Source organism: Pseudophryne corroboree, chromosome 1, assembly GCF_028390025.1.
Source record: "Pseudophryne corroboree isolate aPseCor3 chromosome 1, aPseCor3.hap2, whole genome shotgun sequence".
In the NCBI taxonomy this organism is placed as follows: domain Eukaryota; kingdom Metazoa; phylum Chordata; class Amphibia; order Anura; family Myobatrachidae; genus Pseudophryne; species Pseudophryne corroboree.
Window position 1 is genome coordinate 614,910,888 of NC_086444.1, and position 14,748 is coordinate 614,925,635.

Genomic DNA, 14,748 nt, shown 5'->3' on the forward strand with positions numbered 1-14,748 from the left:
AAGATGAAATATCACAACAGTCATCCTGCTGCAAAGCGGATAACTGAGGCCTTGGCATCCTGGGTGGTGAGAAACGTGGTTCCGGTATCCATCATTACTGCAGAGCCAACTAGAGACTTGTTGGAGGTACTGTGTCCCCGGTACCAAATACCATCTAGGTTCCATTTCTCTAGGCAGGCGATACCGAAAATGTACACAGACCTCAGAAAAAGACTCACCAGTGTCCTAAAAAATGCAGTTGTACCCAATGTCCACTTAACCACGGACATGTGGACAAGTGGAGCAGGGCAGACTCAGGACTATATGACTGTGACAGCCCACTGGGTAGATGTATTGACTCCCGCCGCAAGAACAGCAGCGGCGGCACCAGTAGCAGCATCTCGCAAACGCCAATCCTGTGGATTTGTGGCATCGGACAACGCCAGCAATATTGTGTGTGCATTAAATCTGGGCAAATTCCAGCACGTCCCATGTTTTGCACATACCTTGAATTTGGTGGTGCAGAATTATTTAAAAAACGACAGGGGCGTGCAAGAGATGCTGTCGGTGGCCAGAAGAATTGCGGGACACTTTCGGCGTACAGGCACCACGTACAGAAGACTGGAGCACCACCAAAAATGCCTGAACCTGCCCTGCCATCATCTGAAGCAAGAAGTGGTAACGAGGTGGAATTCAACCCTCTATATGCTTCAGAGGTTGGAGGAGCAGCAAAAGGCCATTCAAGCCTATACAACTGAGCACGATATAGGAGGTGGAATGCACCTGTCTCAAGCGCAGTGGAGAATGATTTCAACGTTGTGCAAGGTTCTGCAACCTTTTGAACTTGCCACACGTGAAGTCAGTTCAGACACTGCCAGCCTGAGTCAGGTCATTCCCCTCATCAGGCTTTTGCAGAAGAAGCTGGAGACATTGAAGGAGGAGCTAACACAGAGCGATTCCGCTAGGCATGTGGGACTTGTGGATGGAGCCCTTAATTCGCTTAACAAGGATTCACGGGTGGTCAATCTGTTGAAATCAGAGCACTACATTTTGGCCACCGTACTCGATCCTAGATTTAAAACCTACCTTGGATCTCTCTTTCTGCTGGGGTTCAAAGAACTGCTGGTGAGAAAATTGTCAAGTCAAGCGGAACGCGACCTGTCAACATCTCCTCCTTCACATTCTCCCGCAACTGGGGGTGCGAGGAAAAGGCTCAGAATTCCGAACCCACCCGCTGGCGGTGATGCAGGGCAGTCTGGAGCGACTGCTGATGCCGACATCTGGTCCGGACTGAAGGACCTGACAACGATTACGGACATGTCGTCTACTGTCACTGCATATGATTCTCTCCCCATTGAAAGAATGGTGGAGGATTATATGAGTGACCGCATCCAAGTAGGCACGTCTGACAGTCCGTACTTATACTGGCAGGAAAAAGAGGCAATTTGGAGGCCCTTGCACAAACTGGCTTTATTCTACCTAAGTTGCCCTCCCACAAGTGTGTACTCCGAAAGAGTGTTTAGTGCCGCCGCTCACCTTGTCAGCAATCGGCGTACGAGGTTACATCCAGAAAATGTGGAGAAGATGATGTTCATTAAAATGAATTATAATCAATTCCTCCGTGGAGACATTCACCAGCAGCAATTGCCTCCACAAAGTACACAGGGAGCTGAGATGGTGGATTCCAGTGGGGACGAATTGATAATCTGTGAGGAGGGGGATGTACACGGTGATATATCGGAGGATGATGATGAGGTGGACATCTTGCCTCTGTAGAGCCAGTTTGTGCAAGGAGAGATTAATTGCTTCTTTTTTGGTGGGGGTCCAAACCAACCCGTCATTTCAGTCACAGTCGTGTGGCAGACCCTGTCACTGAAATGATGGGTTGGTTAAAGTGTGCATGTCCTGTTTATACAACATAAGGGTGGGTGGGAGGGCCCAAGGACAATTCCATCTTGCACCTCTTTTTTCTTTCATTTTTCTTTGCGTCATGTGCTGTTTGGGGAGTAGTTTTTGGAAGGGCCATCCTGCGTGACACTGCAGTGCCACTCCTAGATGGGCCAGGTGTTTGTGTCGGCCACTTGGGTCGCTTATCTTAGTCACACAGCTACCTCATTGCGCCTCTTTTTTTCTTTGCGTCATGTGCTGTTTGGGGGGTGTTTTTTGGAAGGGCCATCCTGCGTGACACTGCAGTGCCACTCCTAGATGGGCCAGGTGTTTGTGTCGGCCACTAGGGTCGCTTAGCTTACTCACACAGCTACCTCATTGCGCCTCTTTTTTTTCTTCTTTGCGTCATGTGCTGTTTGGGGGGTGTTTTTTGGAAGGGCCATCCTGCGTGACACTGCAGTGCCACTCCTAGATGGGCCAGGTGTTTGTGTCGGCCACTTGGGTCGCTGAGCTTAGTCATCCAGCGACCTCGGTGCAAATTTTAGGACTAAAAATAATATTGTGAGGTGTGAGGTGTTCAGAATAGACTGAAAATGAGTGGAAATTTTGGTTATTGAGGTTAATAATACTTTGGGATCAAAATGACCCCCAAATTCTATGATTTAAGCTGTTTTTTAGGGTTTTTTGAAAAAAACACCCGAATCCAAAACACACCCGAATCCGACAAAAAAAATTCGGTGAGGTTTTGCCAAAACGCGTTCGAACCCAAAACACGGCCGCGGAACCGAACCCAAAACCAAAACACAAAACCCGAAAAATTTCCGGTGCTCATCACTAGTCTTGTGTCCACTAGAGATTTATTCAGGAAACCTCTGCCCTAAAACCTCGGACCTTTTATACTCTAGTATTAACCATACAAGGTTTGTTCTCAAAACCACAATGGTATATTTATTTGTCTCAAATATAGGATGATCACTGGTAACATTTGGACTATCAAAATGTAAGAGAGGTTAGCAGCAAAAATTGTAGAAATATACGGCGGGATTTAATGACGCCCGAGTCTGGCTGGCGAACTCAGACTTTTTTTAAAGGGGCAATCACTTAAGTGATTGTCCCTTTAAAAAAAGTCAGAGTTCGTCCGGCATCCCGCACTGCATTACATCCCGCCGATAGACTTTGAAAATACACAATCACTTGAAATTGCAATAAGACACCAATAGAGAGGGAAATAGAATAATTTCAGCATATGAATCTGATTCATGGCCCTCTATGCGGCAGAGAGGTGTACTGCTTCTTACTACAGCCCCCTGCCCAGCCACCACATGGTTTATCTGCACCGTTATCCTGCTCCCCAGCATCTGCTCTCCAAAAGCCACACAACCAGGCAGGTCTGACCTTGACTGCACTGTCAGCCTCCTTCCCCTCCATCACTACAGGAAATCTCTTCTGCACCAAATCAGCTCCTTTTATCCCCTCTGGGCGCTTTTTCCCGCCAAACACTCTCTGTCCCTCGTCACATCTCTAAATGTTGGTTCACTCCCAGACAGAGCTGCTGGTCCCCTATTGACAAAGTGGTGCCCACCTTAGGGAATCTTATACTGGAAGTCGCCATTTTGGATGAGTCTATTCAAATATAACACATCCAGGGGGACCAGGGGGCTACACACATTCTCAGAAAAGCAGATACTGTAGGGCAGGGCTGGCCAAACCAGTCCTCGAGATCTACCAACAGTACACATTTTCCAGACCACCTAGCTGGTGCACAGGTGTAGTCATTACTAATTAAGATGTGCTGCATTCATTCCTAACTGACAATTCTACAGATCTCCAGGAGGCCTGGAAAACATGAACTGTTGGTAGATCTCGAGGACCGGTTTGGCCAGCCCTGCTGTAGGGAGTCTTTAGTGGGGCTCCAATGTTTAGATAGACAATATCTAGGTCAACAAGCAATAGGTCGACCCCATATGGTTGGCATGCATTAGGTCGACACTGACAAAAGGTCAACATGTATTAGTTCGACAGTGACAATAGGTCGACACTGGAAAAGGACGACGTCTTCAAATGGTCAACTTGGCAATGGTCGACACATATTTTCACTTTTTAAGAGTTTTTCGCAGCAGGACGCGGTATACTAATTGGGGTTCCCTATGCTCTGATGGTGTACCAAAAAAATAAATAAAAAGTTATGTCGATATTTTTTGTGTCAACCATTTCTGGTGTTGACCTGTTGTACCTGTCAACCTTTTTCTGCTTTGACCTTTTGTAAGTATCTACCTAATGCACGTCAACCTAATGACTGTGGACCTAGAGATTGTAGATCTTCTATACCACACCCATTTAGAGTGGATGTACACCCTATGTGATTCTTAGCTCGACATGGCTATATCTTTCAGATAGGGCCAATAATTGTGTAGTGTGTTTGCAGCACTGGGATCTGACAGTTGGTCTAGTGCAGTGGTTCCCAACCTTTTTTGAATGAGGGCGCCCTAGTGTATCAGAATTTTTTTCACTGCACCCCTAGGCCAAAAGTTTTTTATTAAGAAATTTAGAGAAAATTTTTTTAATAATGAAGTAAATTGTGTTCATATGTTATCCTTAGGTTCAGCTATGTGGTGAGGGACAGGATTTGCTTCTGTTTGGCCACATATTTTATGATTGGCAGCCACCAGCACTGGTTTTGCCTATTACATTGACCATACATAATTAAAATTGCTCCTGGATCACCAATCCAAGGCACTACTGCAAGTGTCCCGAGGCACCCCAGGGTGTCACGGCACACAGTTTGAGAACCCCTGGTCTAGTGTATACTGTAGAAAGACACTATGGGCGGGATGTACTCATGCACATCGCCGCCCAGCGCCACGATGCTGATCGCATATGTACTTACATATGCAATCAGCATTTTGGAGGACAGCTCTTCTGATAAGGGCTGTCCTCCGCGATGCGCAGCGGCATCGGGAGTCAGTTAGTGCATGCGCAGGGTGACTGGGGTGGGCGCGGGGCATGCTGGGAGGGATCGTACATTAGGAAAATGCGGTAAACAGGAGGTTTACCGCTTTTTCCGTTTAGTACATCCCGGCCAATGTCAGAGAGACGATTTAGTGTGTATGGTGTAAATCTGCAGTTTTTGGGATTGTGTTGATTGGTCTGAATTGTTCTTGTCATTAGCATTACTGCCCAAAATCTTATAGTGTGTACCCAGCATTACTGTGTCAGAGCAGCATGTGATGCGTCAGCTGTAATTACATCATACTTATCTACTTTTTCCTACTGTGCTCTGGGAGATCTGGGGAAGTCTAGCTGGTTGTTACGGTTGTGGCACTGTTAATTGTGTCGTAGTGCCCAGCCCCACCATGTGTGCCTTCTCACTTGAGAATGGAAGGGATGCCGAAAAGCTATCTATGCTTCTGGGAGCCCAGTGGAGCTTCTCCAAATTAGGGACTCTCCCAGAAATTTTGGAGGTATAGGCAAGTATGGTTTGCCCTCATGCAGGTGATATTGATTTGCGTATAGCCTGCATTTCACCTAGCACCAATAGCGACAACTACCTATTGTTTTACTAATAAAATATAAGTCATTGAGTACTAGAGACAACAACAAACAACTGCAACTCAACCACATTGGGACATTTCTACCAAAAATAAAGACAGTTAAAAAGCAGATAATGTTGTAAATATAATTTTATCCTTGCTAAACGTATCTATGCTATTAATTTCTGTATAGTTATGATGGTAGTATCACATAAAACTTGTTTTTATTCCAGTGTTGTTAGAGAGAATCCCATGGTTGGCCCCAGAATGTGTGTCTGACCCCAGGAACTTGGCTTTAGAGTCTGACTGCTGGAGCTTTGGGGTCACTCTGTGGGAAATCTTTAATGATGGCACTGTACCCCTAAATGCAGAGGAGCCAGAAAAGGTAATAGCACTTTGTTGTAAAGGGCTTAGAATTTTCAGACAGTGAGGCTATGGGACTTATTCTGATGTAGGAGTAAGTCAAAAATGTGACTGTGAAAATCGTGTGGCGCTCCCGCCCTCCCAAAAAGGAAGGCAAGTCTTGCGGATCCGGTTTCATCCCCCGCAGTCCCATCAGTCGTCCTTCATAGTGGGCAGTTCAAGGAGGCCTTTGCGTCATTGTAGTCCCGCCCCCCGCTATTCATTGAAGGTAATTTGACCATTGCATAGCGGGTGGCAGGGCCATGATTATGCGATCGCACTTACACGCCTCTGTATCACCCACCCATGTTGAGGCCACGCCCCCCGCTATGCCAGCCTGGCTGCTCCTCCTGTATGGGTCAGCTAGAAAGTAGGTAATCCTGCTGTGCACCTGTACAATCCATGTTGCAATGCAAGGGCTGCAAATACATTTATTTTTTTGCATGCAGGGTAAATACTGATTGTTTTTGCATGAAGTTCCACAGATGCGACACAACTTTATTTTTACACAGCAATTTAGATTGTAGTTTGGACATGCCCCTTCTCAAATCTGAATTTCTTTGCACATTTTCAGTTTGCTCCACCTGCAGTGCAGCATGGTTTTGACAAGGTTCATGCACAGTTACATGCTCTTTTTTGCTTTATTCCCAGTTGAGAATCAGGCCCTTAGTGATTACAGGGCGTTCTTTCAAAAACTTTTATTTGTATCTCACTTAGCTTTTCATCACTTTGGATTATATTTATCAAAATAAATTTGTGGATATCCCCCCAAAACAGACATTTTCTGGGGATATTCACAAATTTCAAGCATCCATAGAATGTATCTAGGGGTGACCATAACAGAGACCTGCTGCGTTCTCCCATCTTCTATTGCAAAAGCAGCCCCCATTTCAATGGCGTCTGCTAAATTGTGAGATGCTTCACGTTCCATAGCTTTACATTACATTAGTAGCTTATAGGCTACTCTCTTGCATGTGTTCTACTGTTTCTACTTTACCACGAATCAGTACGAGATCCCGCCGGATGGGATCCCGGCGATCGGAATACCGACACCGGGATACCGATCAGCACAATCCCGACACACTAATTTATTCTCCCTCTATGGGTGTTGTGGACACCCACAGAGGGAGAATATGTCAGGATTGTGCCGGTCCGGATCCCGGTGTCGGTATTCCGACCGCCGGGATCCCGTCCGGCGGGATCTTGACCGCATCCCTTTACCACATGTGCATTACATGTACCAGGTCCATACCCGGAAGCAGTATTTATCACTTTGCTTCTAATCCTTCACTAGGACCAAGCTCACTAGCTCAGCCCTGACACACAATGCATGATAATTGCAAGTGAAAATATTCATCTTTGCTTTGCAATTAACAGCGTTATTGTTACAGTTCAACTGCATCAGTCTCTTCTTTATATACCACATTTATAATATACTGTACATTTCATACTTACTACCTTATCTTATTCTGCTTTATGTGCTGTTATGAAGCATGTTTTACTATGGGTAGAAGAATAATATAATTGTTTTTGAGGCCTGTGATGTCTGTGTGTAACCAAGTTTCATGTACACATCGGTAAACCATCATGTCAAAACACATCACAGTTGCTTATACCTTTTACTTGCTATGTAACCAGCATTTAGGGTTTAAACTATTATTCATTTCTTTCTCATCATATCTATATGTTCACTCAGAAACTGCAGTTTTATGAGGAGCAGATGCAGCTTCCAGCTCCACACTGGATAGAGTTGGCAAGCTTAGAGCAACAGTGCATGTCTTATAGCCCAGTCTTGCGGCCATCATTCCGCTCTATCATCCGAGAGCTCAACAATCTTATTGCATCTGGTAAGAACAAGCGATCTGTTTGTAATGTACAGGGTGTTGGCGACAGGAAAGCTTTCATATAATTGATATGAAGTTAAATGTTTAATTGCTACATGTGGTCTCTTAAGTGAGTGTTATTGTGCATGACTCGTGTGTCTAAATAATATCACTTGTCTGAGTAAATTTTATTCACCAATCTTAAAGGTCAGACTGTCTAGATGCCAGGTGTAGGACTTATTTACATGCATCTATTAAAGAATCTGTATGTGCACAAGTCTGTCACTGTGTTATTGGAGCAATACAGTACTTAGCCCAAGAGAGATCGATACCTTATGGTATTGACTGCTAAAACGCGCACTAAAGGACATAGATTGGGGAACTTTGGAGGTCATTCCGAGTCGTTCGCTCTGAAAATTTCTTCGCATCGCAGCGTTTTTCCGCTTAGTGCGCATGCGCAATGTCCGCACTGCGACTGCGCCAAGTAAATTTGCTATGAAGTTTGGATTTTTACTCACCGCTTTTTCTTCGCTCAGGCAATCGTAGTGTGATTGATAGGAAATGGGTGTTACTGGGCGGAAACAGGCCGTTTTATGGGCGTGTGGGAAAAAACGCTACCATTTCCGGAAAAAACGCGGGAGTGGCTGGAGAAACGGAGGAGTGTCTGGGCGAACGCTGGGTGTGTTTGTGACGTCAAACCAGGAACGATAAGCACTGAACTGATCGCAGATGCCGAGTAAGTCTGAAGCTACTCTGAAACTGCTACGAGATGTGTAATCGCAATATTGCGAATCTTTCGTTCGCAATTTTAAGAAGCTAAGATTCACTCCCAGTAGGCGGCGGCTTAGCGTGTGCAATACTGCTAAAATCGCCTTGCGAGCGAACAACTCGGAATGAGGGCCTTTGTTTCAGGGAAAGAACACTGCTAAAATGTGGGATGTTTTTAAAATGATGCTAGACAAATATACCCATAAGTGCATCTCCATGAGCAATAAAAATAAGAGTATTAAATTCAAACCAATGTGGTTAAACAAAAAAGGTAAAGGAAGAAATGGATAAAAAGAGGCGAGCATTCAAAGCTTTCAAATCAGACGGGAAGGAGGAGTCATTCCAGTACTACAAGGAATGTAACAAAAATGCAAAAATGAAATCAGAGCAGCTAAAATAGAAAACAAAAAAGCAAATCGCTAAGGAGAGTAAAACTAACCCTAAAAAATTATTTAAGTACATAAATGGTAAGAGGCTAAAAAAAGAGAATATAGGACCATTAAAAAATTGGGATTCTTGATAAATGACGATAAAGAAAAAGCTGAAATATTGAACACATTTTTTTTCATCAGTGTTTATTAGTGAGGACCAGATGGTGAGATTAGTGAGTAATAATAATAGTAATGATAAAGGCCCATTGCTTATTACTTATATGGCTGAGGGAGTAGTCCATGAGCGATTAAAAAAATGAAGACTAATAAATCTCCTGGTCCAGATGGACTTCATCCTAGGGTTCTGATGGAGTTAAACGCTGAAATAGCAAGGCCGCTGTATCTGATTTTCGCTGATTCACTTACATCATGCATGGTACCAAAGGCCTGATGTATAGCAGAGGTAGTCTCAATATTTCAAAAGGGTATTAAACTTCATCCTGGTAACTATAGATCAGTTAGTTTGACATCAATAGTGGGGTAGCTATTGCAAAGTATACTAAGGGACAGCATACAGGATTACTTGGAGAACTCCCATGCTATTAATAAGAACCAGCATGATTTTGTGAGAAATAGGTCATGCCAAACTAATTTGTTTAGCTTCTATGAGATAGTAAGTGACAATATCGACCAGGGTAACGCAGTAGATGTGGTCTATCTGGATTTTGCAAAAGCTTCCGACACAGTGCCTCACAGGAGGCTGATTTTTAAATTAAGTGACATCCGTATAGGAAACACTATTTGTACATGGGTGAGTAATTGGCTTGATAACAGGGAACAGCGAGTGGTGGTTAATGGGATGTTTTTCACCTGGGCTAAAGTAATCAGTGGAATACCGCAGGGTTCTGTGCTGGGGTCACTATTGTTTCTCCTACATCCTAGAGGATGCTGGGGACACTTCAAGAACCATGGGGTATAGACGGGATCCGCAGGAGACATGGGCACTTTAAGACTTTAATAGGGGTGTGAACTGGCTCCTCCCTCTATGCCCCTCCTCCAGACTCCAGTTAGATTCTGTGCCCAGTGAGACTGGATGCACTCTGAGGAGCTCTCCTGAGTTTCTCTGAAAAAGACTTTTATTAGGTTTATTATTTTCAGGGAGAACTGCTGGCAACAGTCTCCCTGCTTCGTGGGACTTAGGGGAGAGAAGCAGACCTACTTCTGTGAGTTTCAAGGCTCTGCTTCTTTGGCTACAGGACACCATTAGCTCCTGAGGGTCTGAATGCTAGGTACGCCTAGATGCTCGTTCCCAAAGCCCACCCCCCTTACAGAGCCAGAAGTCAGAAGACGGGTGAGTAGAAGAAGATCTGAAGACTTCAGTGACGGCTTTGAGGTACCGCACAGCGGGCGCGCTGCACGCCATGCTCCCACACACAGATGGCACTACAGGGTGCAGGGCGCGGGGGGGGGGGGGGGGCGCCCTGGGCAACATAAAAATCCTCAATATGGACTGCAATGTGGTTTTTAAGTGCCTAGGCACTAAATCCGAACCCCCGCCAGTATAAATATTTTTAAAAAAATAGCAGGGCTGAAGCGCGCCATTAAGGGGGTGGTGCTTAGCCCTCACAGCTCTCATCAGTGCCATTTTCTCTTCACAGAGCTGCAGAGATGCTGGTCCTTCCTCTACACTGCTGTACAGGTAATGGTGCAAAACGGGGGGGGGGGGGGCACAGTTATTTTGGTGCTGTATATGTAATTATAAAAGCGCTAACGGGTCTGAGGCTTTATATAAGGGATTTCAGAACCAGGATAAGCGCTGGGTTGTGAGCTGGCAAACTCCCTCTGTGTTTCTCTGACAGGCTTTACTGTGGGTCTGTCCCCTATATGCCCACTGTGTTTGTGGGTGTCGGTACACGTGTGTCGGCATGTCTGAGGCTGAATGCTCTTCCCAGGAGGAGACTGGATTAGGGAAAGAAACGGCTGTGGGAGTGACCCTGTCGCCACCACCGACTCCTGATTGGGTAAATGTTTTGAGTGCTTTGAATGCGAATGTGGCTTTGTTAAATAAGAGATTACATAAATCTGAGTCTCAGAGCCAGGCACGTAAAAAATCCGTGGAGGATGTGTTGTCACAAGTTCAGACCCCCTCGGGGTCACAAAAGCGTTAATTTACCCAGTTAGCAGATACGGATACCGACACGGACTCTGACTCCAGTGTCGACTATAGTGATGCCAGATTAAATCCAAAATTGGCTAAAACCATTCAGTACATGATTGTGGCGATAAAAGACGTGTTAGATATCACGGAGGACCCTGCTGTTCCTGATACAGGGGTCTGTATGTTTAAAGGAAAGAAACCTGAGGTAACGTTTCCTCACTCTCATGAACTGAACGCTCTTTTTGAAGAAGTTAGGGAAAATCCTGACAAGAAGTTTCAGATTCCCATGAAAATTCCGGTGGCATATCCGTTCCCCTCTGGGGATAGGGAAAAGTGGGAGTCAACCCCCACTGTGGACAAAGCCCTATCACGGCTGTCCAAAAAGGTAGCGCTTCTGTCCCCTGACACGGCAGCCCTAAAAAGAACCTGCGGATCGTAAGCAGGAAAATACATTGAAATCCATTTATGTCACTGTGGGTACACTGCTCAGATCTGCCGTTGCATCGGCATGGGTGAGTAGCGCTATTGAAAAATGGGCAGATAACTTGTCATCTGAGATAGATACCCTGGATAGGGATAGCATTCTTTTGACGCTGGGTTATATCAGGGACGCTGCAGCCTACCTAAAGGAAGCTGCGAGGGATATTGGCCTTTTGGGATCAAGGGCCAATGCCATGGCAGTCTCAGCTAGGAGAGCATTGTGGATTCATCAATGGAATGCTGATGCTGACTCTAAGAAGGCGATGGAGTCTCTGCTGTATAAAGGTGGTGTCTTGTTTGGTGACGGCCTCGCTGACCTGGTATCTACTGCTACCGCGGGTAAGTCATCCTTTTTACCTTATGTTCCTGCACAACAAAAGAAACCGCACCACTATCAGATGCAGTCCTTTCGGCCCAATAAATTCAAAAAAGGGCGAGGATCTTCCTTCTTTGCTTCTAGAGGAAGAGGAAAGGGAAAGAGGTCACCGGCTGTGGCAAGTTCCCAAGAGCAGAAGTCCTCTCCGGCTTCTGCCAAATCCACTGCATGACGCTGGGGCTCCTCTGCGGGAGTCCGCACCGGTGGGGGCACGTCTCAAACTCTTCAGTCAGTTCTGGGCTCGTTCGGCCCTAGACCCATGGGTTTTGGAAATAGTGTCCCAGGGGTACAAGCTAGAGTTTCAAGACGTTCCCCCTCACCGATTTTTCAAATCGGCCTTACCAGCTTCTCCTCCGGACAGGGAGGTGGTATGCGAAGCAATACGGAAATTGTGTCAAAATCAAGTCATAGTCAGGGTCCCTTTGTCGCAACAGGGAGAAGGCTTCTACTCTAGCCTGTTCGTGGTCCCGAAGCCAGACGGCTCAGTCAGACCGATCATGAACCTCAAATCCCTCAATTTCTTCCTACAGAAATTCAAATTCAAGATGGAATCTCTCCGGGCAGAGATATCCAGTCTGGAGGAGGGGGATTTTATAATGTCAGTAGACATAAAGGATGCCTATTTGCATGTTCCCATTTTTCCTCCACATCAGGCTTACCTGAGGTTTGCAGTGCAGGATTGCCAGACGTTGCCATTTGGTCTGTCCACGGCTCCGAAAATTTTCACCAAAGTAATGGCGGAAATGATGATTCTCCTGCACAAGCAAGGAGTCACAGTTATCCCATACTTGGACGATCTCCAGATAAATGCGAGGTCCAAGGAACAATTACTGCAGAACATTACGCTCTCCCTGACAATTCTGCAACAACATGGTTGGCTCCTAAACTTGCCAAAATCGCAGTTGGTTCCGACGACACGTCTGTCGTTCTTGGGTATGATTCTGGACACGGAATTACAGAGAGTTTTTCTTCCAGTGGAAAAGGCTCTAGAAATTCAGAACCTAGTCAAACAGATTCTGAAACCAGCAAGAGTGTCGATTCATCAATGCACTCGGTTGCTGGGAAAGATGGTGGCGGCCTACAAGGCCATTCAGTTTGGCAGATTCCATGCCAGAGTGTTTCAGTGGGACCTGTTGGACAAGTGGTCCGGGTCCCATCTGCACATGCACCGACAAATACTCCTGTCTTCCAAGACCAGAATCGCACTCCTGTGGTGGCTGCACAGCTCTCACCTCCTAGAGGGACGCAGGTTCGGGATCCAGGATTGGATCCTGGTGACCACGGATGCGAGTCTCCGAGGCTGGGGTGCAGTCACACAGGGGGAAAATTTCCAGGGAAAATGGTCAAGCCAGGAAGCTTGTCTACACATAAACATTCTGGAATTAAGGGCCATTTACAACGGCCTTCTACAAGCGGAACATCTTCTTCGCGATCTGCCCGTCCTGATTCAGTCGGACAACATAACAGCAGTTGCGTACATAAACCACCAGGGCGGAACGAAGAGCAGAGCGGCAATGGCAGAGGCCACAAAAATTTTCCGCTGGGCGAAAAGACATGTAAGTACTCTGTCAGCGGTCTTCATTCCAGGTGTGGACAACTGGGAAGCAGACTTCCTCAGCAGACACGATCTCCATCCAGGAGAGTGGGGTCTTCATCAAAAGGTCTTTGCAGAAGTGACAAGTCATTGGGGAATTCCTCAAATAGACATGATGGTGTCTCGTCTCAACAAGAAACTTCAGAGATATTGTTCCAGGTCGAGGGACCCTCAAGCAATAGTGGTGGATGCCCTAGTGACACAGTGGGTGTATCAGTCGGTATATGTGTTCCCTCCGATTCCACTCATTCCAAAAGTGATAAAGATCATAAGAAGAACAAGGGTTCATGCAATCCTCATTGTTCCAGACTGGCCAAGGAGGGCCTGGTATCCAGATCTTCAGGAATTGCTTGTAGGAGATCCCTGGCCTCTTCCGCTATGAGAGGATCTGTTACAGCAGGGGCCGTGCGTGTACCAAGACTTACCGCGGTTTCGTATGACTGCTTGGAGGTTGAACGCCGGATCCTAGCCCGAAAGAGTATTCCCAGTGAAGTAATTCCCACACTTCTTCAGGCTAGAAAAGAAGTGACGGCAAAACATTATCACCGTATTTGGAGAAAATATGTGTCTTGGTGTGAATCCAAGAAGGCTCCTACGGAAGAATTTCAGCTGGGCCTTTTTCTCCATTTTCTGCAAGCAGCTTAAAATTAGGCTCAATTAAAGTACAAATTTCGGCCTTGTCAATTTTCTTTCAAAAGAATTGGCCTCCCTTCCGGAAGTTCAGACTTTCGTGAAAGGAGTGCTGCACATCCAACCTCCCTTTGTGCCCCCGGTGGCACCATGGGATCTTAACGTGGTGTTGCAGTTCCTGCAATCTCATTGGTTTGAACCTTTACGTAAGGTAGAGTTGAAATTCGTCACTTGGAAAGTGATCATGCTGTTGGCCTTGGCCTCTGCAAGGCGGGTGTCTGAATTAGCGGCTTTGTCTCACAAGAGCCCCTATTTGATCTTCCATGAAGATAGAGCAGAGTTGAGAACTCGTCAGCAATTTCTGCCGAAAGTGGTGTCATCGTTTCACATGAACCAACCTATTGTGGTGCCAGTGGCTACTGACGCCTTAGCGGAATCGAAGTCTCTAGATGTGGTCAGAGTTGAAAATTTATGTAGCCAGAACGGCTCAGATTAGGAAAACGGAGGCTCGGTTTGTCCTGTATGATCCCAACAAGATTGGGGCTCCTGCTTCCAAGCAGACTATTGCACGCTGGATTTGTAATACGATTCAGCAAGCTCATTCTACGGCTGGATTGCCGTTACCGAAATCGGTGAAGGCCCATTCTACCAGAAATGTGGGCTCATCCTGGAAGGCTGCCAGGGGATCTCGGCATTACAGCTTTGCCGAGCAGCTACTTTGTCGGGTTCAAACACTTTTGCAAAGTTTTA

General features: G+C 46.0%; 1 protein-coding gene across 1 annotated transcript in view; it reads left to right on the forward strand.

Moving 5' to 3' along the window:
• Positions 1–14,748, forward strand: part of JAK3 (Janus kinase 3) — a 200,923-nt gene that overhangs the window by 141,795 nt on the left and 44,380 nt on the right. The window contains exons 16-17 of the mRNA XM_063914414.1: positions 5,630–5,781; positions 7,495–7,645. Coding sequence (XP_063770484.1) covers positions 5,630–5,781; positions 7,495–7,645 — 303 coding nt within the window. The remainder of the gene's footprint in view (positions 1–5,629; positions 5,782–7,494; positions 7,646–14,748) is intronic.